The sequence below is a fragment of the Rutidosis leptorrhynchoides genome, chromosome 3 (genome assembly GCF_046630445.1).
Source record: "Rutidosis leptorrhynchoides isolate AG116_Rl617_1_P2 chromosome 3, CSIRO_AGI_Rlap_v1, whole genome shotgun sequence".
Taxonomy (NCBI): domain Eukaryota; kingdom Viridiplantae; phylum Streptophyta; class Magnoliopsida; order Asterales; family Asteraceae; genus Rutidosis; species Rutidosis leptorrhynchoides.
In genome coordinates this window covers 275,569,158-275,596,105 of record NC_092335.1, presented here as the reverse complement: position 1 = coordinate 275,596,105, position 26,948 = coordinate 275,569,158, and the positions used below count along the sequence as shown (strand labels likewise).

General features: G+C 34.2%; 1 protein-coding gene across 1 annotated transcript; it reads right to left on the bottom strand.

Annotated features, from left to right (window-relative positions):
- Positions 1-5,486: 5,486 nt before the first annotated feature.
- On the bottom strand, positions 5,487-6,630 carry LOC139900999 (uncharacterized). Its single transcript, XM_071883741.1, has 2 exons — positions 6,617-6,630; positions 5,487-5,892 (listed from the first exon to the last, which is right to left on the bottom strand). Exons 1-2 carry the CDS (start codon positions 6,628-6,630, stop codon positions 5,487-5,489), a joined length of 420 nt encoding a protein of 139 aa, XP_071739842.1.
- Between the last annotated feature and the right edge of the window lie 20,318 nt (positions 6,631-26,948).

The window sequence follows — 26,948 nt, the reverse complement described above, 5'->3', positions numbered from 1 at the left end:
AAATGCATCAACAGAAGGTGTGAGTTGTAAGGAAACGAAGGAGGTGAATTTATAAGAAAATCTACGACAGAACAATTAAAATGGACGATCGCATTTAAAGCGGATCCTAATTTCCTTGATTACCGGAGAGTCAAATCTTATTAAGAAGATTTTCTTCAAATCCCTTGAAATCTGGGAATCAATCATATCTACGTCAAATGATAAGATGAATCTACACTTACTCATTTCACTCTTCTATGTTAGCTTCATTCGTACTCTTCATATAAATGGATTGTTTATCCAAATTATTCGCTTATGAGAAAACTCTAATTTTCAGCCCGTATGCATCATGAAAACATACTTATTATCATTCACGACCTTTCCACTCAAATTTCGGGACGAAATTTCTTTAACGGGTAGGTACTGTGACAACCCGGAAATTTCCAACCAAATTTAAACTTTAATCTTTATATGTTTCCGAGACGATAAGCAATATTTGTTAAGTTAAATTGCAAGAATTTTAAACTATGTTCATACATTCATTCAACCTCGACCAAGTTCCAACGATTCACGAACCATTAAACGAATATGATTATATATGTATATGTGTATATATATTATAACTTGAAACGTAAATAAAATATTAGATTAAATACTTTATATGATTGTATCTGTTTCAAAATGTTTATCAATGGAATTAGAAGATAAGATCAAATGATTGAATTATCAGATATATTGAATTATGATTACAAGTCTCTGTTGAAAGGCCCACGTTGATTTGAGAAATATTTCCATTTTAACAATATTCGAAAAATGGTAAAGTGATTTATAAATAAGAATAAATTGTCAATCATTGAGAACTAGACAAAGGATAGTGGAAGATTGAATCTCATAAAGACTCGATTGATCTATTTAGTTTCAAACGTACAAAAACATTTTCAATTTAAAAAGAACTTTATTATTAAAACGTATATAAGTTTTATAAATATCTAGAATCACTTTTTACAACTCATTACTTAACTAGTATGATAAAGATAACGATATTTATATTTTATTTTATTAAATATATATAACAATTTAAATTAATATTATATATATTTATACGCGTATTATACGTACATAATTTTATACTTTTACTATACTTAAACTTTACCTTTACTTTATTTTTACTTTACTTTAACTTTAATAATTCACTTTAATAATTCATACTTTAATAATTCACTTTAATAATTCATACTTTAATAATTCACTTTAATAATTCATACTTTAATAATTCACTTTAATAATTCATACTTTAATAATTCACTTTAATAATTCAAAAATCTATTATAAATAGAATTCAATAGGTTTCATTATTTCATAGAAACTTGAAAATATTTTTCTCTAAACTCTCTCAATCGATGTACATATATATTTACTCCGTATTATTTCAAGATATTATTAGTATACATAAAATATTACGACGGAGTGCTGTCCGAGTGATTTCGAAATTGTTTTTCGAGTAGGATAGGATTAAGGAAATTATGAGTTATAGCTATGGAGGTGATTGAGTATGGTTCATGGGTATGCTCATGAGGTCAATATAGTGTTTATCATTTCCGTTGCGTCTACGTACCTTTCCTGCAATATTGAATATCAATATTGATACGTGAGTACTCATAATTTAACTTTTACATACTAATAGTGTATCCCTGACTAGTGCTCGAGTATTTAGGATTATGCATGCTTGTATTTTTGATATTGCCCTTAGACAGGTTAGGTTGAATATTGAATTAGTTACACTTGCGGTTGAGATAAGGTATAAGATATGCATGTCCTTGGAAAGCTAGCGAAAAATTAAGAACTTTTCCTTTAGATATCGAATGGTTTCGATGAACGGATTAGAAGTTATAATCAATTGAATTTTCGATATTTTTATTAAAAATGATTATTATTATCGTCGTTTTTTTATCGTCGTTCTAGTTTTATCTTATTATTATCTTTATCAATAAAAGGGATTTATTATTAAAAATTGTTTATTTTTTTTCATTATTACTATCGTTATTATCGTTAAAGTTATAATTAGTATTATTATTATTATTATCCAATTATTATTATTATTATTATTATTATTATTATTATTATTATTATTATTATTATTATTATTATTATTATTATTATTATTATTAGTATTATTATTATTATTATCATTATTAATATATATATCATTATTTAAAAATGGTTATTGTTATTGTTATTATTATTATTATTACTATAATATCATTAAGATAATTATTAGTATTTTCGTTAATAATGTTATAGTAACTATTATTATTAATATAAGTGTAATTAAAACAAATATTGGTAACACCTAATTATTTTGATTACTATTATTATCATTATTATAAACACGATATAAAAGACGATTAAAAGCTATTAAAACAAACGATTAGGAAATAATGAGTAAGAGTATCATGATGAAATTAAAATATTATAAGATATTGATTTAGGTAAAATTATCGTTCTTATTATTTTTATCATTACTATTATTATTAAAAGTATCGTTAGTATTAAAACTATCATTTTAACAAAAATTATCATTTTAATAGAAATGTCATTGTTACTATAAAATATCATTATTATTATTATTTTAAATAGAATTATTATTTTAAAGATAATATTAAAAATTATCTTAAATATTAAAGTTATCATAATTAGAATTATCGTTTTATCATAATGTCATCTTAGTAATTATAAATATTGATATTTTTATAATAATATATTTTTTATAATAATAATTATTATTACAAAATAATACAACTTTTACTTACTATCATTATAGATATTATTTTATCAAATAAATATGTGATACAAACATATTTTACTACGTGTAATAACTTACTTTAATAATACCTATCATATTATCTTTATGATACTAAATGAACCCTATAAATTTTATTACTTAATATATATAAAAGTATATTTTATTACATAAATTTAATATAAAACTTTATTTATTAATAAATAAATTATATTATTACTCTAATAAATCTTTTAAAAATATTTAAAAATATAAAACGACGATATTTAAACTATATATTAATCATGTATAGATTTTTGGAAATTATTTTGAGTCAAATTTACTTTTGTTGACTTTTGCATATTAGTCTCGAGCATTAGGATTGTGGTACACAATGACTTGACCTAATTTGTTAGACAAATATTGACCAACACATAATTATATATAATTAATTTAGGTTCGTGAATCTGAGGCCAACCTTGCACTTGTTCAATGACGTTATATGTATTTTTACTACGAAATACAGTATGGTGAGTTTCATTTACCTTTTTACCCTTTATATTTTTGGGACTGAGAATACATGCGCTTTTATAAATGTTTGACGAAATAGACACAAGTAATTGAAACTACATTCTATGGTTGAATTATCAAAATCGAATATGCCCCTTTTTATTAAAGTCTGGTAATCTAAGAATTAGGGAACAGACACCCTAATTGACGCGAATCCTAAAGATAGATCTATTGGGTCTAACAAACCCCATCCAAAGTACCGGATGCTTTAGTACTTCGAAATTTATATCATGTCCGAAGGAGGATCCCGGAATGATAGGGGATATTCTTATATGTATCTAGTTAATGTCGGTTACCAGGTGTTCACCATATGAATGATTATTTTTGTCTCTATGCATGGGACGTATATTTATGAGAACTGGGAATGAAATTCTTGTGGTCTATTAAAATGATGAAAATAAATGATTATGATAAACTAATGAACTCACCAACCTTTTGGTTGACACTTTAAAGCATGTTTATTCTCAGGTGTTAAAGAAATCTTCCGCTGTGCATTTGCTCATTTTAAAGATATTACTTGGAGTCTTTCATAGCATATTTCGAAGAACGTTGCATTCGAGTCATTAAGTTCATCAAAGATTATTATTAAATCAATTTATAGTTGGATAGTGGATATTATGAAATGGTATGCATGCCTGTCAATTTTCAATGTAAAGAAAGTTTGTCTTTTAAAAACGAATGCAATGTTTGTAAAATGTATCATATAGAGGTCAAATACCTCGCAATGTAATCAACTATTGTGAATCGTTTATAATGTATATGAACGGGTCCTTTCAAGTTGTACACTTGAAGCTTACAAGCATCAAGGATGAGAACCGTGATGAGCATCAAGCACCAAGAACCCCACCGGAGCACTTGTTTACTGTTTTTCGGGATCTGATCTGATTCCTGGACTTCTGGAAAATTGATTTTCAGTTAGTTCGTTTCGAGTAGATGACTTTTTGTTTAGGTCTCGTCGTAATCCGATATACGGTTTAGGATTTATAGCCCTCCGAAAGTCACTACGCCTTTGTAACGTTGTGCTGAAATTTCTAACCTACTCGCACTTAAACCGTCGCCACTGTCAAACGAAGATGAGTTAGGTTCTGAAAATTGGTCAGCGGTTAGAGGACTCATATATGGAGCCATATCCACTGACTATGCGTCTTTTCGTTTTTTATAGAGGTCGTAGCAGCTGACCGAAGTCAGCCAATTGTTTCGATCTCTATTCTTGTCAAACTTACTTAGCTTTTATGATGATGAATGATGATGATGATGACACTTAAACTTAATTTATTCACTTTTAAACCTTTTGGGCCAACATACTGACTTAGTGACCTTTTACTTAGGTTGACAACCTTTCGGACCGACTTACTACCTACATACGTTAAGTATCGACTTTTACTGCTTATTCATTGTGAGTTATAGCTTTCCTTTTTACTTATACTATTTTTGGGACTGAGAATACATGTGCTTTTTATGTTTTACTTACTTGACACGAGAACTTAAACTTTACATATGTGTGGGTTATATAACGGCATAAACATTCCCTTAGCACGGTAACATTTAATCATTGGTTTTGAACCGGTGAACGCGAATATTAGATATGGATCCATAGGGTTTGACATCCCCACTCGGGCTAGTCGAGCTAACATTTAACGGGTGTTTGATACTTCGAGGACATACGCACTCGCCAAGTGTACTTTTAGGGGGTATTACTATTACGTTAAGTTAGTTACCGGGTGCCCACGGATAAGCATATACCTTTCATATTGTTTTGAATACGATAACTTGTGGTCTACATTACTTTACTGTTTACAAACTATAGCTCACCAACATTCGTGTTGACTTTTAAGCGTGTATTTCTCAGGTGCTTAGATGATGATTGCTTTCGCTGTTAGACTTGCTGTCTTGGTGTTTTAGACTTGCTGTGTATGGACCTGCTGTGTTAGATTTCTGCTGCATTACTTAGAGATGTCTCAATCATGAAACTTTTATCTTGCATTCGTAACTTATGTTATTTTCAAATAATGACTTTGTAACGACCATTGTGTCACGTTATCTTTTGTAAACGCTATCTTTTTATGAATGCAAAACTGGTTTTCAAACAGCATGTAGCATTTGACCATGTAAAGATCCTGTTGTTGACGAATCGTATACGATGGTTTTGTACGGGGCGTCACAGGAATCTCCAAAGAAGCCATAAAGTAGCCGTCCCGATTGCATAGATCTTTTCCTTCTTCCGATGTCGTTGATCAATATTTTCGAACCATTGCCACCAATCATACCATGATGAACAAGATGGCATATCGATATCAATCCACACTTTAATTCGTGACCATAGATTGTTGGCAGTCTCACAAACAAAGAATAGATGATCCATAGATTCAAGTTGGTTATTGCAAACATGGCATTGTATAGAAGCCACATTGATACCTCTAGTCGCCAAATTAATGCGTAATAGAAGGCGATCAAGCCTGAATTTCCACATAAAAACATTGACCTTCTTAGGAATGAAATTTTCCCACCATGTAGATGGAGAAAGAGAAGGAAGTAATCTTTCTTCGATTGCATTCTGATCAATCCTAGATTATCCAATAAAGGTTAATCAAGGATTGAGTACAATGAGGGGGTACAATGGATGTCGATTAGGATTTTGGGACCTTATTGTCATATTTCATTAAGTGCTAAACGATCAACAACCATGTCCTGGTCTTCATAAATTACCTTAACCAACAAATATTAAGTCTCGGGCAAACTCACGAGAGAGATCACTATGGCTAGGGAAATTTTTCCAGAATCAATAACCTTAAATGAGAGGCCAAGCTCCCTATTTATAGGTTTGAGACCTATGCGGAAGTAAGATGTGCGCGCACTTAGGCATTCCGCACAAATACTGCGAGAAGCCTACGCACTCTTTAATATTCTGCATAGTCTCACCGCGCATGTTCACATTTACCGCGGTTTATTGTCTTGCATCAATTGTCTTTAAGTAACTTTTCACACTTCAAATATACATATACATATGTATGTATATGATCAAGTCCCCCCAGTTTATTGTGTTACATTTTTGCAGAAAATGTAAGACAATAAACTCTAAAAAATTGCAGTTAAACTGTTGCTTTCAAAAAGTTTCGCAAATGTTTATGCACAATTGCTTTACGCCCTGCGGAATGCAACGTTTATATGCATACTTAACGGCTATTTTTATATCCGTTGATTAATTATCATTGTGTTTATAACCGTTGTATGAAGTTGTTAAATCTACACCATATATATAGGTTTCCATCACCATTGCATCAAACTCACGTTATCACAATCATTTTGCTTTCACAGTCGCATTACTCTTTAACACCTTCTTCCTTTACCTTACACTTTTCATCAATAATTCAAACTTACATTAATCATCACGATGAAGGTAACAGAGATTGAAAAGAAAGATGACACTAAACAGTTTCTCGCTGAAAGACTAAAGAGCCCAGAACCAAGAGCATCCAGATCTGCGCTTAAGTCTCATGCTACCAGCGCAGAAACTGAGACACCAAGCAAACGCAAAGCTACATCTCCTCTCATTGGTTCTACTAAAAAAAGGATTACGCGATCCAGCTCAGTTACTCCCACTGAGAACATAACTGGTAATCTTGTACACTTTCATTTTATTATTTCCGCTTTGAGTAATACCTACAATATACTTGTGCTAGCACTTCTTTCTGTTATTTGTTTTAAGCGGAAACAACCTTCACTCCTCCACCAACAACGCAATTAAGTTCTCCTCCAACTTTTGATCTTTCCAAATATGAAGATCTCTAGGACACTCCACCGAGCTCATTAAAATCTATAATGGTGGATGGTGAAATGTCCCGTTCATATTGATTATAAACATTCCATAGTAATTGATTTCGTCGCGAGGTTTTGACCTCTATATGAGACGTTTTTCAAAGACTGCATTCATTTTTAAAACAAGCATAACCTTTATTTTATCAATAAAGGTTTAAAAAGCAATACGTAGATTATCAAATAATGATAATCTAAAATATACTATTTACACACGACCATTACATAATGGTTTACAATAAGAATATATTACATCATAAATAAGTTTCTTGAATGCTGTTTTTACACAATATCATACAAGCATGGACTCCAAATCTTGTCCTTATTTTAGTATGCAACAACGGAAGCTCTTAATAATCACCTGAGAATAAACATGCTTAAAACGTCAACAAAAAAATGTTGGTGAGTTATAGGTTTAACCTATATATTATCAAATCATAATAATAGACCAAAAGATTTCATATTTCAATACATTCCATACGTAGAAATAAAAAATCATTCATATGGTGAACACCTGGTAACCGACATTAACAAGATGCATATAGAATATCCCCATCATTCCGGAACACCCATCGGACATGATAATTTCGAAGTACTAAAGCATTCCAAATTTCAGAATGGGGCTTGTTGGGCCCGATAGATCTATCTTTAGTATTCACGTCAATTTGGGGGTCTGTTCCCAAATTCTTAGGCTACCAAGCTAAAAAGGGGCATATTCGGCTTCGATCATTCACCCATATAATGTAGTTTCATTTACTTGTGTCTATTTTGTAAACATTTATAAAGTTGCATGTATTCTCATCCCAAAATATTAGATTTTAAAAGTGGGACTATAACTCACTTTCACAGATTTTTACTTCGTCGGGAAGTAAGACTTGGCCACTGGTCGATTCACGAACCTATTACAAATATGTACATATAAATCAAAGTATGTTCAAAATATATTTACAACATTTTTTAATACGTTTTAATGTTTTAAGCTTATTAAGTCAGCTGTCTTCGTTAATAATCCTACAACTAGTTGTCCATAGTTAGATGTACAAAACTAAATCTATATATATTATCTTGGATCAATCCACGACCCAGTGTATACACGTCTCAGGCTAGATCACAACTCAAAGCAATATATTTTTGGAATCAACCTCAACCTTGTATTGCTAACTCCAACATTACTGCATATAGAGTGTCTATGGTTGTTCCAAATAATATATATACATGGGTCGATATGATATGTCAAAACATTTGCATACGTGTCTATGGTTGATGGAATTTAACAAGTTTCTCAACAACATGTTCATGTAGTTTACATAATCGTAAAACCAATTTTAAGATAGTTAACATAGCGGAAGCATTATTAGAACAAGTATATTTGTAAGACCATTCTTGTCAAATTCCTTATTCATATCAAGTCATGGATCATGCTTACATATAAAATAAGTGAGTAAGGAAGAAAATAATACCTCCTCAACTTAATTGAGGGTGAGTTTGAAGAGGAAGAAGATGATGAAACAATGCACCAATACACCCTTGATATAGTTAGGCTTTAGAACCTTAATGAGCTAGCAACCTAAGCTTGAAACCCTCTTCTTTCTCACCCTGAAAACTGGACAGCAGCAATTGAAAGAATGATGATGAATGAAGCTTCAAAACTATGAAACCTCAAGGGATAATACCCCAAACTTGTACCCAACACCTAATACTATGGTTAGGATTTAATTATACTTGATTATCACTTGAAGAACCAAGCTAATGAACCCTCTTTTTCTGCCCAAAATCACGACAGCAAGAAGGCAGCAGGAAGCAGTTTTTTATGGTTCTTTTCTATCACTTGAGAGAATGTTTGTGCATGTACTCTTAGTCTTTGGTCAAGGGACATACTTATGTGTAATTGTATCATAGAAAGCAACAAGAATCTTGCATATTTTGTCCTCCTTGGAGACCTAAATGCAGTCCACTAAGAGGTGGTTTTAATTTTTATAAAACTTGGTAGTTTTATAAAAACTTGATATAAAAAAAAAATATGCATTTGTTACTTATATATATTTTATAAACCAACTTATAAAATATAACACAACATAATTATTTAAAAATTTAAATAATTAAATATAAATTATCCAAATAATTTATCTCAAGTGATAATATTTTAGAAAACTGATTTTCTAAAGTCCAAGTGTCGCGTATTTACTTAATGATCCAATCGTTAAGTTCAAGTACGTTTAAGGTGTCGGTAAGCTTGTTATTGGGTATGACCCGACTTGGATCATAACATGTTAGCCACATTAATTAAATATGTCTCTCGGGCATACGAAAAACTTAAAATCTCCCACTTGCACGAGAAACATAAGAAATTAATGCAAGTGATGGATACCACCTAACGACCGTCCACCACCCCCAATATGTTATGACTTTGTGCCATTCAATAACATCATCCCTTTCGAGTTCCCATCTCGAATATGAATAGGTGAATCTTTTCATCATATCCTTTCGTCCTAGATGTCATGTTAAATCCAAGAGATACAGAGTGATCACTCTCTTCTAGATTTAACTTTATCTGGCCTTAGACATCTGACTCTCAATGAATAAGAGGGACAAATTCCATCTTGACTACATACGTCCTAAATATATACCTTGCATTATCCCTGAGCTCTTCCTTGTGAACTACCATATTTCAGAATAGCGAAGGAAAGAATCAAGGCACAATACTTGGTAAATATCCAAAACCAATATGTATCTCAGGTCAGAGGATACAATGATATTCGCCTTTACTCAAGATTACATGTGATCAACCACAAAGGCTCCATTTAGTAAATCTTGAGGGCGGGTCTTCCAATATTTGTATACTACAAATATCTATGAACCTTGGTTGCAACCTTGCCCCACATTCATCCCGTGAATGTATACCAATCCAAGTTCATAATAGTCTAAACCTCACACTTGCTCCCACAAATGTGATCGACTACGGAATTTAGAATAATTTCTTATTCATGGATAAAATATGCAAAATAGGAACTTAACTCAAAATAAATTAAACCATAATTATATTAATGAGTTTGAACAATTTCGTTCCGTTACAATACTTAAAACAGATCATGACCAATCACTAGAATATCGAAGCCCTAATGCACAAACATGTCCTGCATGTTTTGATCCATGTAAGAGCTTCGTGAGAGGATCCGCTATATTAAGATCTGTGTGAACTTTGCGAATACATATCTTTCCCTTTTCAACTTCATCCCTTATGTAGTTGAATCTCCGCTTAATGTGACGGGTCTTTTGATGAGCACGAGGTTCCTTGATTTGAGCAATCGCACCCTCGTTGTCACAAAAGATCTCAAGAGGGTCCTGAATGGAAGGGACTACTCCTAAGTCGTCGATGAATTTCTTCATCCATGCAGCTTCCTGAGCTGCCAATGATGCGGCGATGTACTCTGACTCTGTAGTGGATAGAGCAACAACATCCTGTTTTGAACTCTTCCAAGAGACCGCACCTCCATTTAATGTGAAGACATAACCGGATTGTGATCGAGAATCATCACGATCAGTTTGGAAACTCGCGTCCACGTAACCTTTTACAGCGAGTTACTCCTCACCAGACCCATATATCAGAAACATATCCTTAGTCTTCCTAAGGTATTTCAATATACTTTTAACAGCAATCCAATGACTGTTTCCTGGGTTATTCTGGTATCTACTTGTCAGGCTAAGAGCGCATGACACATCCGGTCTAGTGCATATCATTGCATACATGATTGACCCAATGGCAGAAGCATATGGGACTTTCTTCATTCTCTCCTGTTCATCTTTCGTGGTGGGGCACTGAGATGAACTGAGAAATGTTCCCTTTTGAATAGGTACCAAACCTTTCTTAGAGTTCTCCATCTTGAACCTTTTCAAGATCTTTTCAATGTATGCACTTTGATTTAAACCTATCAGTTTCTTGGATCTATCCCTGTAGATCCCAATCCCCAAAACGTATTGTGCTTCTCCAAGATCCTTAATGGAGAAGCATTTGCTTAACCAAGTTTTAACACCTTGCATTGCCGGAATATCATTTCCAAATAACAATATATCATCCACATATAGTACAAGGAACATGATAGTGCTCCCACTAGCTTTCTTGTATACACAAGCTTCATCACCATTTTTAATGAAGCCAAATTTCTTGGCCTCCTCATTAAAACGATGATTCCACATTCTAGATGCTTGTTTCAATCCGTAGATTGACTTCTTTAACTTGCATACCTTCTTAGGATATTTTGGATCAACAAAACCTTCAGGCTGAACCATGTAGACATCTTCCTCAAGATGTCCGTTTAGGAAAGCGGTCTTGACACCCATTTGCCATATTTCATAATCATAATGAGCAGCAATGGCAAGTAATATCCTAATAGACTTTAGCATTACCACAGGCGAAAAAGTTTCATCATAGTCAACCCCTTGAGTTTGAGTGAAACCTTTTACTACAAGTCTAGCTTTATATGTAACCAAGTTTCCATGTATGTCGGTTTTCATCTTGAAAAGCCATTTACAATCAACTAGCCTTGAGCCAGTAGGTTGTTCAACAAGTTCCCAAACTTGGTTGTCATACATGGATTGCATCTCAGTGTTCATGGCTTCCTGCCATTTATCCTTATCAATCCTTGATAAAGCATCTTGGTAGTTTGTTGGTTCATCCAAATCAACCACATAGCAACCATCCATGAGAAACCCATATCTCTCAGGAGGATTACTAATCCTACCAGATCTGCGAACGTCTTGTGTATTTCGATCATCCATTTGATCACTCTCAACATTTTCATGTTGAGTGCTAGTGTCAACCAATTGTGTATCATCTACTTGATCTTGAACTTCTTCAAGATCTATCTTCCTCTCACTATTTCCTTCCATTAGGAACTTAGTTTCAAGGAATTCAGCCTTTCGAGCAACAAATACATTTTGCTCGGTTTGATCATAGAAATAGTATCCCATATCATCCTTGGGATATCCTATGAAGATACACTTCGTGGATCGAGCATTCAACTTATTAGGGACGTAACGCTTAGGATAAGCTTCACATCCCCATACCTTTAAGTATGATAGAGACGGAGGTTTTCCAAACCACATCTCATGAGGAGTTCGTTCCACTTTCTTGGTTGGGGCCATATTTAAAATACGAACCGCGGAGCATAGACAATAACCCCAAAACGATAGAGGTAACGAGCTTCTTGCCATCATAGATCGAACCATATCCATTAGGGTTCGGTTCCTCCTTTCGGAAACTCCATTAAGTTGGGGTGTTCCTGGTGGAGTAAGTTGTGAGATAATCCCACAACTCCTAAGATGATCTTGGAAAGCATCGCTTAGGTATTCACCTCCTCTATCGGTACGAAGTACCTTGATTGTCTTATTGAGTTTATTTTGTACTTCGCTTTGATATTCTTTGAATGCTTCAAAAGTTTCGTCCTTATGTCTTAACAAGTAGACATATCCAAAACGACTGAAGTCATCAATGAAAGTAACGAAGTATCTTTCACCATTCCTAGCTATGGGCTTAAAGGGTCCACATACATCCGAATGTATTAATCCCAATAAGTCCTTATCCCTTTCATAGGTCCCTTTGAAAGGTACTTTAGTCATTTTGCCTTGTAAACAAGATTCACACACATCAAACGAGTCCATCTCATTTGATTTCAAGAGTCCATTCTTTTGAAGTGTATGCATTCGGTTCTTGTTTATGTGACCAAGGCGACAATGCCATAAGTAGGAATCACTCAAATCCCTTTTGAGTCTCTTGGTGCTAGTATGGTATATTGAGCTACTAGATGATGTATCATCATGAACCAATTCATAAATTCCATTTGAAGGCGAAGCCTTAAAATAGAATACATTATCTAAATAAACATGGATATCATTATTAACAAAATTAAGATAAAAACCACATTGTTTTAAACGGGAAACTGAAATAATGTTTCGACATAAATCCGGTGCATACAAAACATTGTTCAAAATAAGTTCCAAACCACTTGGAAGCTTTAATACAAAGTCTCCTTAAGCCTTCACTTGCACTTTGGCTCCATTACCCATAAAGAGACTTGATGTTCCCGTTTGCTTGCTACTTCTTTTGAACCCCTGCAAAGAATTGCAAATGTGATTTCCACATCCAGTGTCTAATACCCATGTATTAGAAGAAGTAATACTAAGCTCTATATATACCATATATATGTTACCTGAGGTTTGCCCCGCATCCCTCTTTTCCTTCAACTCCTTAAGGTAGACCGGGCAGTTCCGTTTCCAGTGACCCATTTCACCGCAACCGAAGCACGGGTCTTCCTTGGGGTTTGCTTGTCCGGCAACCATTTGCTTCTTGTTCTTGTTTTTGGTTGGGGTAACCATCCTCCCCCTTCCCTTGCCTTGATGGGCGGGTCCTTTTCTCTTAGCCACCTTAGGCTTAGAGGTGTTGTTACCTTTTGACCTGCCATCATTGATCATTAGCACGGGTGAAGCCCTTTTACCCATGCTTGTTTCGGCCATCCTTAACATGCCATGAAGCTCACCGATGGTCTTATCCATCCCATTCATATTGTAATTAATTACAAATTGGTCAAACCTCTTTGACAAGGAGTTTAGGATAAGATCGGTGGCTAGCTCATTGGAAATGTTGAGGTTAAGACGGTTTGCGCGATCAATGAGGCTTTTCATTTTGAGGACATAGGAGGAGACGGATTGGGTGTCATCCATACGACATGCATGTAGCGCTCGAACCGTTTCGAAGCGCTTGACACGTGCTTGTTGAAGGAACATCTCCTTCAATTGCGTTATCATGTCATATGCACTATGATGTTCGAAATCCTTTTGGAGTTCGGGTATCATAGTCCCAAGCATTAGGCAACCAACTTGCACCGAATCGGCACAATATTTGTCATAGTAAGCCATGCCCTCCGTATCATCCATGTCGGGTTGATCGGGAATTGTCACACCCCCAGTTAGGGCCTGGGTGAAATGTGACTTAATATCAAATCAACCAACATATTATAATATACGAGAACAATACTAAATGATAAAACAAACTTTATTGAGCACGCAGCGGAAAATGAAACGTAGTTACAATGATAGGAATAACAATAATGGAAATGTTCACATGCAGAAGTAATAAATGCGATATCTCTTGATCCTATGTCCAAGTAGCATCACATAAGCAGTAAGTATAAGAGCTTGAATCAAACAGCACCTGAGACAAAACATGCTAAAGTGTCAACCAAAAGGTTGAGTGAAGTTCATAGGTTTAACAAATAAGTTTGACCGTTTGTTTTAGACCACAAGATTTAATTTGTAAGGTTGATCTCCCGCAGGATTAAAAAGTTATACCAGTGCGTGATATTTAGACTAAACGTTCAAGTTTGCCCCATGACAAGTTAGTTCTACTTGTCGGTTTAATTTCATTATCAAGCAATACAAAGATAACATCAAATGTATCGGGGACGTTACTCCCGATAGGCCTATCCCCAATAATTAAGAATGCCGCAGCAATTAAAAATATCACTGTAGGGACTTAGTCGGACATAGTCGGGTATAGCATTGTTTTAACAGTTGGTACTGATATTTAGACTAGACTTTCAAGTTTACCCCGTGTCAAGTTATCGTTTATACTTGTCGGTTGGGGGCTTGCTGGTCATAGCCCAACATATCACAGTTTAATAGTTGATACGTATAAGTACTGATATTTAGACTAGACTTTCAAGTTTACCCCGTAACAAGTTATCGTTTATACTTATTGGTTGGGGGCTTGCTGGTCGTAGCCCAACATATGATATAGCAAGCGACTAAAATAAAATTTTACAAAAAAATTCGTTTACTATTTAATAAAAATCATTTATGTATTTCGGTTTATAAAAAAAATCAGTTTTTGATTTTTAATAAATACTATTCCGACTTTATAATTCATGAAACTAATTTTTATAGACATTAGGATACTTAACACTAATTATCATGTATTTACATTTTTTATTAAAATTAATTTCGTATTTAATTAGTTTTTAACATAAAAACTAGCATAAAACTATATAAAAACTTAATAAAAACTATATAAATTAATTAGGGGACTTACAAAAAATAGTTGCTGAGACTTGGGAGAGTTTCTTTCAAGTTGAGAGTGTGTTTTGAGGTGTGAGTTGAAATGAAACAAATGGGTGCTATTTATAGTGAAAATAAAGTTGATAAAATGAGTTTTATAATTTTTTTTTTTAGTCAACAATAGGTGGTACTAGTTTATACCTTATTTTTAGTCAACATAAGGATGTAATGGTTTAAGATTCTTTAGTCTCATTATTATTACTATTATTATTTTTACATTTACTACATTGATAATTATTATTTTCTTTTTACTAATTCATGACTTGTATATATTTAGTTCCCAATTGTTTTATTATTTATATAAATGTCACTTTTTATTTATTATTTACAGGTTATTAGTTATAATATTACATAAATGCATAAATTTTAATTAGTAGCGAGTGTCGACTAACAGTTTATTATTTTCATCTTTTATTAACTTGTCAATTATTGCACAAAGTTAATTAATATGTTTTCTAACTCTTAACACTTAACAATTGTTGATTAAAGTTTGATCATTAAGTTTTAATTATATTGTTTGGGCATTTAATATTGAAAAAATATAGAATGGAAAAATGAGGGTCGTTATAGTACCTCCCCGTTATTGAAAACTTCGTCCCGAAGTTTTTAGGTAGTTTTCTCGTTTGCATCAGCAGTTGAGAAGAGATGGGGATATTTCCGTTTCATATGGTCTTTGCGTTCCCAGGTATATTCGGGGCCTCTACGCGAATTCCACCGGACTTTAACGATAGGTATATTGCTTTTACGCGTTTGTTTGACCTCTCCTTCCATGATTTCTATAGGTTCTTCAACGAAGTGCATTTGCTCATCAATGCGGACATCATCCAGAGGAATAACGAGGGTGTCATCGGCAAGACACCGTTTAAGATTTGAGACATGAAACACATCATGTACTTGACTAAGTTCGGTTGGCAGTTCTAATCGGTATGCCACGGGACCGACTCTTTCAGTGATTGTGAATGGTCCAACATATCGTGGACTGAGTTTACTTCGCTTACCGAAGCGGACAACACCTTTCCAAGGGGATACTTTCAACATGACTTTATCTCCAACTTGGTATTCGATGTCTTTTCGTTTCTTATTGGCATAGCTTTTCTGTCGGCTACGGGCAGTTTCTAAACGTTGCTTGATTTGAACGATCTTTTCGGTAGTTTCGTGAATAATTTCAGGACCAGTTAAATGTCTGTCCTCAAGTTCATCCCAACACAAAGGGGATCTACACTTCCGTCCATATAAAGCTTCAAAAGGTGCAGCCTTAATGCTGGAGTGATAACTGTTATTATAAGAAAATTCAACCAAAGGTAGATGTCTATCCCATCCTTTGCCGAAATCGATTGCACAAGCACGTAGCATATCCTCCATAGTTTGAATGGTTCGTTCACTTTGACCATCGGTTTGCGGATGATAAGCTGTACTCATGTCGAGTTGAGTTCCAAGAGCAGATTGTAAAGTTTTCCAAAATCTAGAAACAAATCGACTATCGCGATCAGAAATGATCGAGATAGGAACACCATGACGTGAGACGATTTCTTTAATATAAAGCTGTGCTAATCTCTCCATCTTGTCGGTTTCCTTGATCGGTATGAAATGTGCAGATTTAGTAAGACGATCAACTACGACCCAAATAGTATCGTTACCATTCGAAGTCTTAGGTAACTTAGTAACGAAGTCCATAGTGATACCTTCCCACTTCCACTGCGGAATGTCGGGTTGTGTCAACAGACCAGAAGGCTTTTGATGTTCGGCCTTGACTTTCAAACAAGTGAGACACTTACTAACATAAGTAGCAATATCGGCTTTCATGTTAGGCCACCAGTAGAATTCCTTCACATCGTGATACATCTTACTGGAACCGGGATGGATAGAATATCTAGTCTTATGTGCTTCATCCAAGACTAGTTCGCGAAGATTACCAAAACGAGGAACCCAGATTCTATTGCCAAAGTACCGTGTACCATTAGCTTTCACTTGAAGTTGGTTCTCAAAACCAATAGGTCCTTCACCTTCGATAAGTGTCGGTCTAATAGCTTCCAATTGAGCTTCACAGATTCGTGAAATAAGATTCGATTTGATTTTTAGGTTTAAAGCACGAACACGTTTAATATCGTCTTTTCGACTAAGGGCATCGGCAACTACATTCGCCTTGCCAGGATGATATTTCAGCTCACAATAATAATCGTTCAATGTCTCGAGCCATCGACTTTGCCTCATATTCAGCTGTTTTTGATCAAAGATGTGTCGAAGACTTTTATGGTCAGTGTACACCGTAAAGTGATTACCATAGAGATAATGTCTCCATATCTTTAATGCAAATACCACGGCACCTAACTCTAGGTCATGTGTGGTATAGTTTACTTCATGTTTCTTCAACTATCTAGATGCATAGGCGATAACCTTCTCTCGTTGCATTAAAACACAACCAAAGCCATGCTTTGAGGCATCGCAGTAAACAACAAAGTCGTCGGTACCTTCAGGTAAAGAAAGAATCGGGGCTGTGGTCAACTTCTCCTTCAGAATCTTGAAAGCAGATTCCTGTTCTTCGGACCACTCAAATTTCTTCCCTTTTTGAGTCAGCTTTGTAAGAGGTTTGGCAATGAGAGAAAAATCTTTTATAAACCTTCGATAGTAACCGGCAAGTCCCAAAAATTGACGAATATGCTTTGCAGTCTTTGGTATCTCCCAGTTCTGAATAGCAGTAATCTTAGCTGGATCGACATGTATTCCGTTTCTATCAACAACATGTCCGAGAAATTGTACGGTTTTGAGCCAAAACTCGCACTTAGAAAATTTAGCATAAAGTTGTTCCTTTCGTAAGAGTTCAAGAATCATGCGCAAATGTTGCTCATGCTCTTTCTCATTCTTCGAATAGATCAAGATGTCGTCAATTAATACGATGACAAATTTGTCAAGATACGGTTTACAAACACGATTCATGAGGTCCATGAACACGGCAGGAGCATTAGTTAAACCAAAAGGCATGACACAGAATTCATAGTGCCCATAACGAGTGCGAAAAGCAGTCTTAGGAATATCGGATTCCTTGACCTTGAGTTGGTGATAACCGGATCTTAAATCAATCTTTGAATAAACACTTGACCCTTGAAGTTGGTCAAATAGATCATCAATACGTGGCAACGGATAACGGTTCTTGATAGTAAGCTTGTTAAGTTCTCGGTAATCAATGCACATCCTTAATGTACCATCCTTCTTTTTAACAAACAGAATAGGAGCTCCCCAAGGGGACGAGCTTGGACGAATGAAACCTTTATCCAATAGTTCTTGGAGTTGGTTGGATTATTCCTTCATTTCGGAAGGTGCTAAACGGTATGGTGCTTTAGCAACAGGAGCAGCACCAGGAGTTAAATCAATTTGGAATTCAACTTGTCGAGGAGGTGGAATACCCGGAAGATCTTCGGGAAACACATCGGGAAAGTCTTTAACTACTGGTACATCTTCAATTCGCTTCTCTTTCGATTCAATCAGATTAACGTGGGCTAGAATAGCTGGATAACCTTTCATAAGGTATTTGCGGGTTTTAATACAGGAGATAATATTGAGATTGGAACCACACTCTTTTCACCTTGGATAATAAGAGTCTCTCCATTTCCTAATGGAACATGAACGGTTTTATCGTAACACATGATCGCAGCTCTTAATGGACGTAACCAATCCATTCCAACTACGACATCGAAACTTCCTAGCTCGACCGGCAAAAGGTCTATCTTAAATTCTTTGCTGGCTAAGATTAGGTTGCAGTTTTTATAAATTTTATCAACTTTCATGATCTTTCCATTGGCTACTTCTACTAATCGTTTAGTTTCTAAGGGTTGAGGCTTTTCAGTAAATAGGGTACAAAATTCATTAGATACGTAACTTCGGTCGGCACCAGTATCGAATAAAATAGTTGCGTAGCAATTATTGACGAGATACGTACCCGTGATGACCTCATCTTCATCTCGGGCTTCAGCAGCAGTAATAACAAATGCACGACCCTTTGCAGCAGTAGTATTGGCTCCAGTAGCAGGATTATCTCTCTTCTTAGGGCAATTTGGACTAATGTGTCCCTTTTCCCCACAAGTATAACAAGTAGGAGGAGCTTTGGCAGGAACAATAGATTTATTCTTTGGAGGAGTCCTACACGTCTTAGCTACGTGTCCCACTTTCTTACACAACGAACAAGTGGCAGTGCACTGCCCCGGGTGATGCCTTTCACAACGAACACAAAAAGGATAAGTGCCCTTATAATTCGTCCTTGTACTATCCATAAGCTTTTTACTAACATTCTGAGTTGAACCTTGAGACGGCTCAAACTTCCTCTTACCATCATTACCCTTGGTTTCAACTTGCTTATTGGCCGACGCCCTTCTTCTCTTGGCCAACATGAGATTTTGTGCCATGAGAATCACAGCATCCAAAGTAACCTTCTTAGCAGCAATAACATTCCCTTGAACATCCTCGGGAAGACCTTCAATATACCGCTCAATTCTTCTAGCTTCAGTAGGAAACATTTCAGGACATAGAGTAGAAAGCTCCAGATAACGATTGGTATAATTCTCAATGTCAGTACCCTTGACCCTGAGTTCCCAGAACTCAGCTTCAAGCTTCTGAACTTGACTCCTTGGGCAGAATTTGTTGACCATCATACTTTTGAGTTCGTCCCATGGAATTGCATTAGCATTATCAATTCCTACGGACTTGGCATAAGCAGTCCACCAAGTTAAAGCATTACCACCCAACGAGCTAGTGGCATACTTTACTCGATCATCATCACCACAGTTGCAAATACGGAAAATAGATTCCATCTTTTCGAACCAACGAACTAGTTCGACAGCTTCTTCGTTTCCCTTAAAAGCGGGAGGGTGACAGTTTGTAAAGTCCTTGTAGGAACAAGGTTTTGGTTGAGTATTAGCATGATTAGCTTGGGCGTTGCCTTGGGCAGCAGCGAGTAACTGTTGGAATTGCTCAGTAGTTAACACAACGTTGTTAACGGTAGGTGCAGCTGAACGAACCATGATGTCACTACATAAAAGTGAACATATGTTTGATAAGTTTAACAAGTTATAAGTTTGAGTAATCACAAGTATGAATAAACTAAAGTATTGATATCGCATGATATTAATAAAACACTTTATATTATTAGAACGAGGCATTAAATAAGCCTTTATTACACGATTCGGAAATAGAAATTGTTTAAGGCACAGCCTTTACATAGATGGAAAATAGGAAAAATAACTAGGAAATATTAAGATTGAAGTAGTCTTCATATTTCGTCTCCAACCTTCTTCATAAACTCCTCAACTTTCTCATTTTTCGTCTTTTGTTTCTCATAGAGATACTCGAAGTTGTCATAAAGGTTGGTAACACGACTGTTTACGGCATTAGTGTTGTACTCTCTTATGGCAAGTTGTTCGTCGACTCGACCTTTCTCCATTTTCATTCGGACATCAACATCCTCCTTGAGGTAAGCAAGTGATTGCTTTCCCCAGCGAGTGTTGCGTTCTTCCTCGCACTTTAGCATCAGCAACTCCTTTCTTAGCTCGACGTTTTCTTTCATAAGTTTCTTCATTCGACGATCCACTCTTTCCATGTGGCGAAGTAGACCTCCAATGTTTCTCTCGGTATCGTTTCGTAATCTCATGATTTCATACTTAGGACCATCATAAAAAGGAGATCGGGCTCTCTTCCTTGATGGACCAACTTCTTCATGCCGTTTTTCCTTATCTTGGGTTCTCGGAGTTGGGTAGTATTGAGGAGACCCATGTGAATCTAAAATAGTATTCGGGCTATAATTCAGCGGTGGTGAAGCAGGACTATAAAGAGGACTTCGAACTGGTCTCGAAGTTGAAGAGTGTCCAACACCTACTTCGGTGGTAGGGTTGTGAGTTGCTTTGTTGGGCTTGTTAACGCTTGAGCTTGACATCCTATCATTAGGAAAGAGACCTTGATTAGAATCTTTGAGTCAAGTTTATTAAAGCATAATTGTTAAGATTATACGACAATCCTAAGTGCTTTAAGTCTAAGGCAGGAAAGGTTATAGTTTCCTAGATTGCTAAGGCACCCTAGCTAACAAGTAAGGCACACATAAAAATGCAATCCTGGTTCTCTATAACAGCCTGGTTTGCTTTGATACCAATCTGTCACACCCCCAGTTAGGGCCTGGGTGAAATGTGACTTAATATCAAATCAACCAACATATTATAATATACGAGAACAATACTAAATGATAAAACAAACTTTATTGAGCACGCAGCGGAAAATGAAACGTAGTTACAATGATAGGAATAACAATAATGGAAATGTTCACATGCAGAAGTAATAAATGCGATATCTCTTGATCCTATGTCCAAGTAGCATCACATAAGCAGTAAGTATAAGAGCTTGAATCAAACAGCACCTGAGACAAAACATGCTAAAGTGTCAACCAAAAGGTTGAGTGAAGTTCATAGGTTTAACAAATAAGTTTGACCGTTTGTTTTAGACCACAAGATTTAATTTGTAAGGTTGATCTCCCGCAGGATCAAAAAGTTATACCAGTGCGTGATATTTAGACTAAACGTTCAAGTTTGCCCCATGACAAGTTAGTTCTACTTGTCGGTTTAATTTCATTATCAAGCAATACAAAGATAACATCAAATGTATCGGGGACGTTACTCCCGATAGGCCTATCCCCAATAATTAAGAATGCCGCAGCAATTAAAAATATCACTGTAGGGACTTAGTCGGACATAGTCGGGTATAGCATTGTTTTAACAGTTGGTACTGATATTTAGACTAGACTTTCAAGTTTACCCCGTGTCAAGTTATCGTTTATACTTGTCGGTTGGGGGCTTGCTGGTCATAGCCCAACATATCACAGTTTAATAGTTGATACGTATAAGTACTGATATTTAGACTAGACTTTCAAGTTTACCCCGTAACAAGTTATCGTTTATACTTATTGGTTGGGGGCTTGCTGGTCGTAGCCCAACATATGATATAGCAAGCGACTAAAATAAAATTTTACAAAAAAATTCGTTTACTATTTAATAAAAATCATTTATGTATTTCGGTTTATAAAAAAAATCAGTTTTTTGATTTTTAATAAATACTATTCCGACTTTATAATTCATGAAACTAATTTTTATAGACATTAGGATACTTAACACTAATTATCATGTATTTACATTTTTTATTAAAATTAATTTCGTATTTAATTAGTTTTTAACATAAAAACTAGCATAAAACTATATAAAAACTTAATAAAAACTATATAAATTAATTAGGGGACTTACAAAAAATAGTTGCTGAGACTTGGGAGAGTTTCTTTCAAGTTGAGAGTGTGTTTTGAGTTGTGAGTTGAAATGAAACAAATGGGTGCTATTTATAGTGAAAATAAAGTTGATAAAATGAGTTTTATAATTTTTTTTTTTAGTCAACAATAGGTGGTACTAGTTTATACCTTATTTTTAGTCAACATAAGGATGTAATGGTTTAAGATTCTTTAGTCTCATTATTATTACTATTATTATTTTTACATTTACTACATTGATAAGTATTATTTTCTTTTTACTAATTCATGACTTGTATATATTTAGTTCCCAATTGTTTTATTATTTATATAAATGTCACTTTTTATTTATTACTTACAGGTTATTAGTTATAATATTACATAAATGCATAAATTTTAATTAGTAGCGAGTGTCGACTAAAGTTTATTATTTTCATCTTTTATTAACTTGTCAATTATTGCACAAAGTTAATTAATATGTTTTCTAACTCTTAACACTTAACAATTGTTGATTAAAGTTTGATCATTAAGTTTTAATTATATTGTTTGGGCATTTAATATTGAAAAAATATAGAATGGAAAAATGAGGGTCGTTATAGGAATGGGGTCCTCCAACACATACGCTTTATCCTCGAGTTTGAGGACAATCCTAAGATTACGGAACCAATCCATAAAGTTCGTATGGTTGAGTTTGTCTTTCTCAAGGAGAGACCTTAACGATAGGTTGTTTAGGTTAAGTGGTGCGTTTTGCATGTTGTTGTTGTTATTAGCGGCCATCTACAAAATTAACAAAGTTCATTTAAGTATTGATTTCAAATTTAATAAACAATACCCTTTTATATTATAATTGTCTTATTAAATATTAGAATTCAACGGTAAATCAAATTTCGGTTAGGTGACCTTTATCCCGTTATTTGATTTAGCTAGGTAGTCATTTATATGACAATTGCAATCCTTTTGCAACTTCTAAATTATGGGATCATGCAATCCTTTTGCATGGCATATTTATCCCATCAACGCCTATTTGTTCCTCATGCTTCGGTGACCCTAAGTTCATGATTCCCAAATCAAGTCATCCTACTTGTGTAAACATGTAAAATTAACATGCAAGTGGTTAGGTGACCTTTATCCCACAAGCATGTGAATTTTACCTTAACCATATTAGTTTGCTTATAACGGTTAGGTGACCTTTATCCCATTATGAGTTCCCTAATATTTTTAAGTGTCACACAAAAGGATGGCGTTTAACTTGTTTGTTTTGTTGATTAAGGGATTTTAAGTTTTCATTAATTCTAGTTTGAGAAAACATTTATGCCATACACCAACATGCATTTAGTGTATGATTCATTTGAAATCCATTTTCAAGTCTTGTAATAAGCCAATTACTTGATATAAACCAATTTATATATGCGATCCTTTTCATGTTCTTAATAACCGTTTATTAATGTCCTTTTGCTACTTTTAATTTAACCATTTAAATTGTCGATATGCATGTTGTTAATAATGTTAATTTAACCAATTAAATTGTCATTTTAGTTTGTTGTTAACTTGTGTGATTAACTTGTAGCATACAAACATACAATCCACAATCATACAAGAAATAAAACCACCACGCATGCAAAATAAATGTGTTCACAATCAAGCCGATTTGGTAGACATTTGTTTAGCCGCAAATAAATGTCACCGGTTAAGGGTTATAACACTAAGTAGGAGATTTCAAAATCTCCCACTTAATCTTGCATCCAAATGCATCTTCCAAGTCTTCATCTTATATCTTCATTTTTACAAAAAAATATCCTAATACATTTTTATAGAAAATGAAAATACAACATAATCTATTTTACATACCAAATATAAAATAAATTACATAACCAAATGAATTATTACATGCTAAATGAATAAATATTATTACAAACCAATTGAATAAATATTAATCAACCATGCATGCAACCAAACACAAGGTCAAGGCTTAGATTGTGAACATTTACATTCAACCAAAATTAGACCAAATGGAAGAACCCAAAAACCATTTTGGGTCTCCTTAAATTCGGCCTAAATTCCAAACCCACCCAAACCCGACAATTTTTGCATTCCATTTTCATGCATGTACTTGAAATGCAAATATAGTGGGTTTAAAGACCATATAAGAAGCATAATCCATGGACCTCGGCTCTAGATACCATTGATGGAATTTAACAAGTTTCTCAACAACATGTTCATGTAGTTTACATAATCGTAAAACCAATTTTAAGATAGTTAACATAGCGGAAGCATTATTAGAAAAAGTATATTTGTAAGACCATTCTTGTCAAATTCCTTATTCATATCAAGTCATGGATCATGCTTACATATAAAATAAGTGAGTAAGGAAGAAAATAATACCTCCTCAACTTAATTGAGGGTGAGTTTGAAGAGGAAGAAGATGATGAAACAATGCACCAATACACCCTTGATATAGTTAGGCTTTAGAACCTTAATGAGCTAGCAACCTAAGCTTGAAACCCTCTTCTTTCGCACCCTGAAAACTGGACAGCAGCAAGTGAAAGAATGATGATGAATGAAGCTTCAAAACTATGAAACCTCAAGGGATAATACCCCAAACTTGTACCCAACACCTAATACTATGGTTAGGATTTAATTATACTTGATTATCACTTGAAGAACCAAGCTAATGAACCCTCTTTTTCTGCCCAAAATCACGACAGCAAGAAGGCAGCAGGAAGCAGTTTTTTATGGTTCTTTTCTATCACTTGAGAGAATGGTTGTGCATGTACTCTTAGTCTTTGGTCAAGGGACATACTTATGTGTAATTGTATCATAGAAAGCAACAAGAATCTTGCATATTTTGTCCTCCTTAGAGACCTAAATGCAGTCCACTAAGAGGTGGTTTTAATTTTTATAAAACTTGGTAGTTTTATAAAAACTTGATATAAAAAAAAAATATGCATTTGTTACTTATATATATTTTATAAACCAACTTATAAAATATAACACAACATAATTATTTAAACCTTTAAATAATTAAATATAAATTATCCAAATAATTTATCTCAAGTGATAATATTTTAGAAAACTGATTTTCTAAAGTCCAAGTGTCGCGTATTTACTTAATGATCCAATCGTTAAGTTCAAGTACGTTTAAGGTGTCGGTAAGCTTGTTATTGGGTATGACCCGACTTGGATCATAACATGTTAGCCACATTAATTAAATATGTCTCTCGGGCATACGAAAAACTTACAATGGTATCCCAAGATTACATAATATATTAGAATACATGTATAATACAATATAAGTTAGCTAGGATATGATTTGTATAGAATTGTTACAATATTTCCCGTAGCTACAACAATAAAAAAAAATATCCAATCTTGTTTTACCCATAACTTCTTCGTTTTAAATCCGTTTTGAGTGAATCAAATTTTTATGGTTTCATATTGAACTCTATTTTATGAATCTAAACAGAAAAAGTATAGGTTTATAGTCGGAAATATAAATTACAAGTCATTTTTGTAAGAGGTAGTCATTTTAGTTGAAAGAACGACGTCTTGATGACCATTTTGAAAAACATACTTCCACTTTGAGTTTAACCATGATTTTTGGATATAGTTTCATGTTCATAAGAAAAATCATTTTTCCATAAGAACAACTCTTACATCAAAGTTTATCGTAGTTTTTAATTATCAAACCCAAAACAGCCCGCGGTGTTACTACGACGGCGTATGTCCGGTTTTACGGTGTTTTTCGTGTTTCCAGGTTTTAAATCATTAAGTTATCATATCATATAGATATAGAATATGTGTTTTGTTGATTTTAAAAGTTAAGTTGGAAGGATTAACTTTATTTGTGAACAAGTTTAGAATTAACTAAACTATGTTCTAGTGATTACAAGTTTAAATCTTCGAATAAGATAGTTTTATATGTATGAATCGAATGATGTTATGAACATCATTACTACCTCAAGTTTAGTAGATAAACCTACTGGAAGTGACAAGAAATGATCTAGCTTCAAAGGATCTTGGATGGCTTGAAAGTTCTTGAAGTAGAATCATGACACGAAAACAAGTTCAAGTAAGATTATCACTCGAATTAAGATAGTTATAGTTATAGGAATTGAATCAAAGTTTGTATATGAGTATTACGTTGATTTAGAATGATATCTTACTATAAACAACAAGGATTTCTTGAGGTTGGATGATCACTTTACAAGATTGGAAGTGAGCTAGTAAACTTGGAAGTATTCTTGATTTTATGAAACTAGAACTTGTAGAATTTATGAAGAACACTTAGGACTTGAAGATGGAACTTGAGAGAGATCAATTAGTTGAAGAAAATTGAAGAATGAAAGTGTTTGTAGGTGTTTTTGGTCGTTGGTATATGGATTAGATATAAAGGATATGTAATTTTGTTTTCATGTAAATAAGTCATGAATG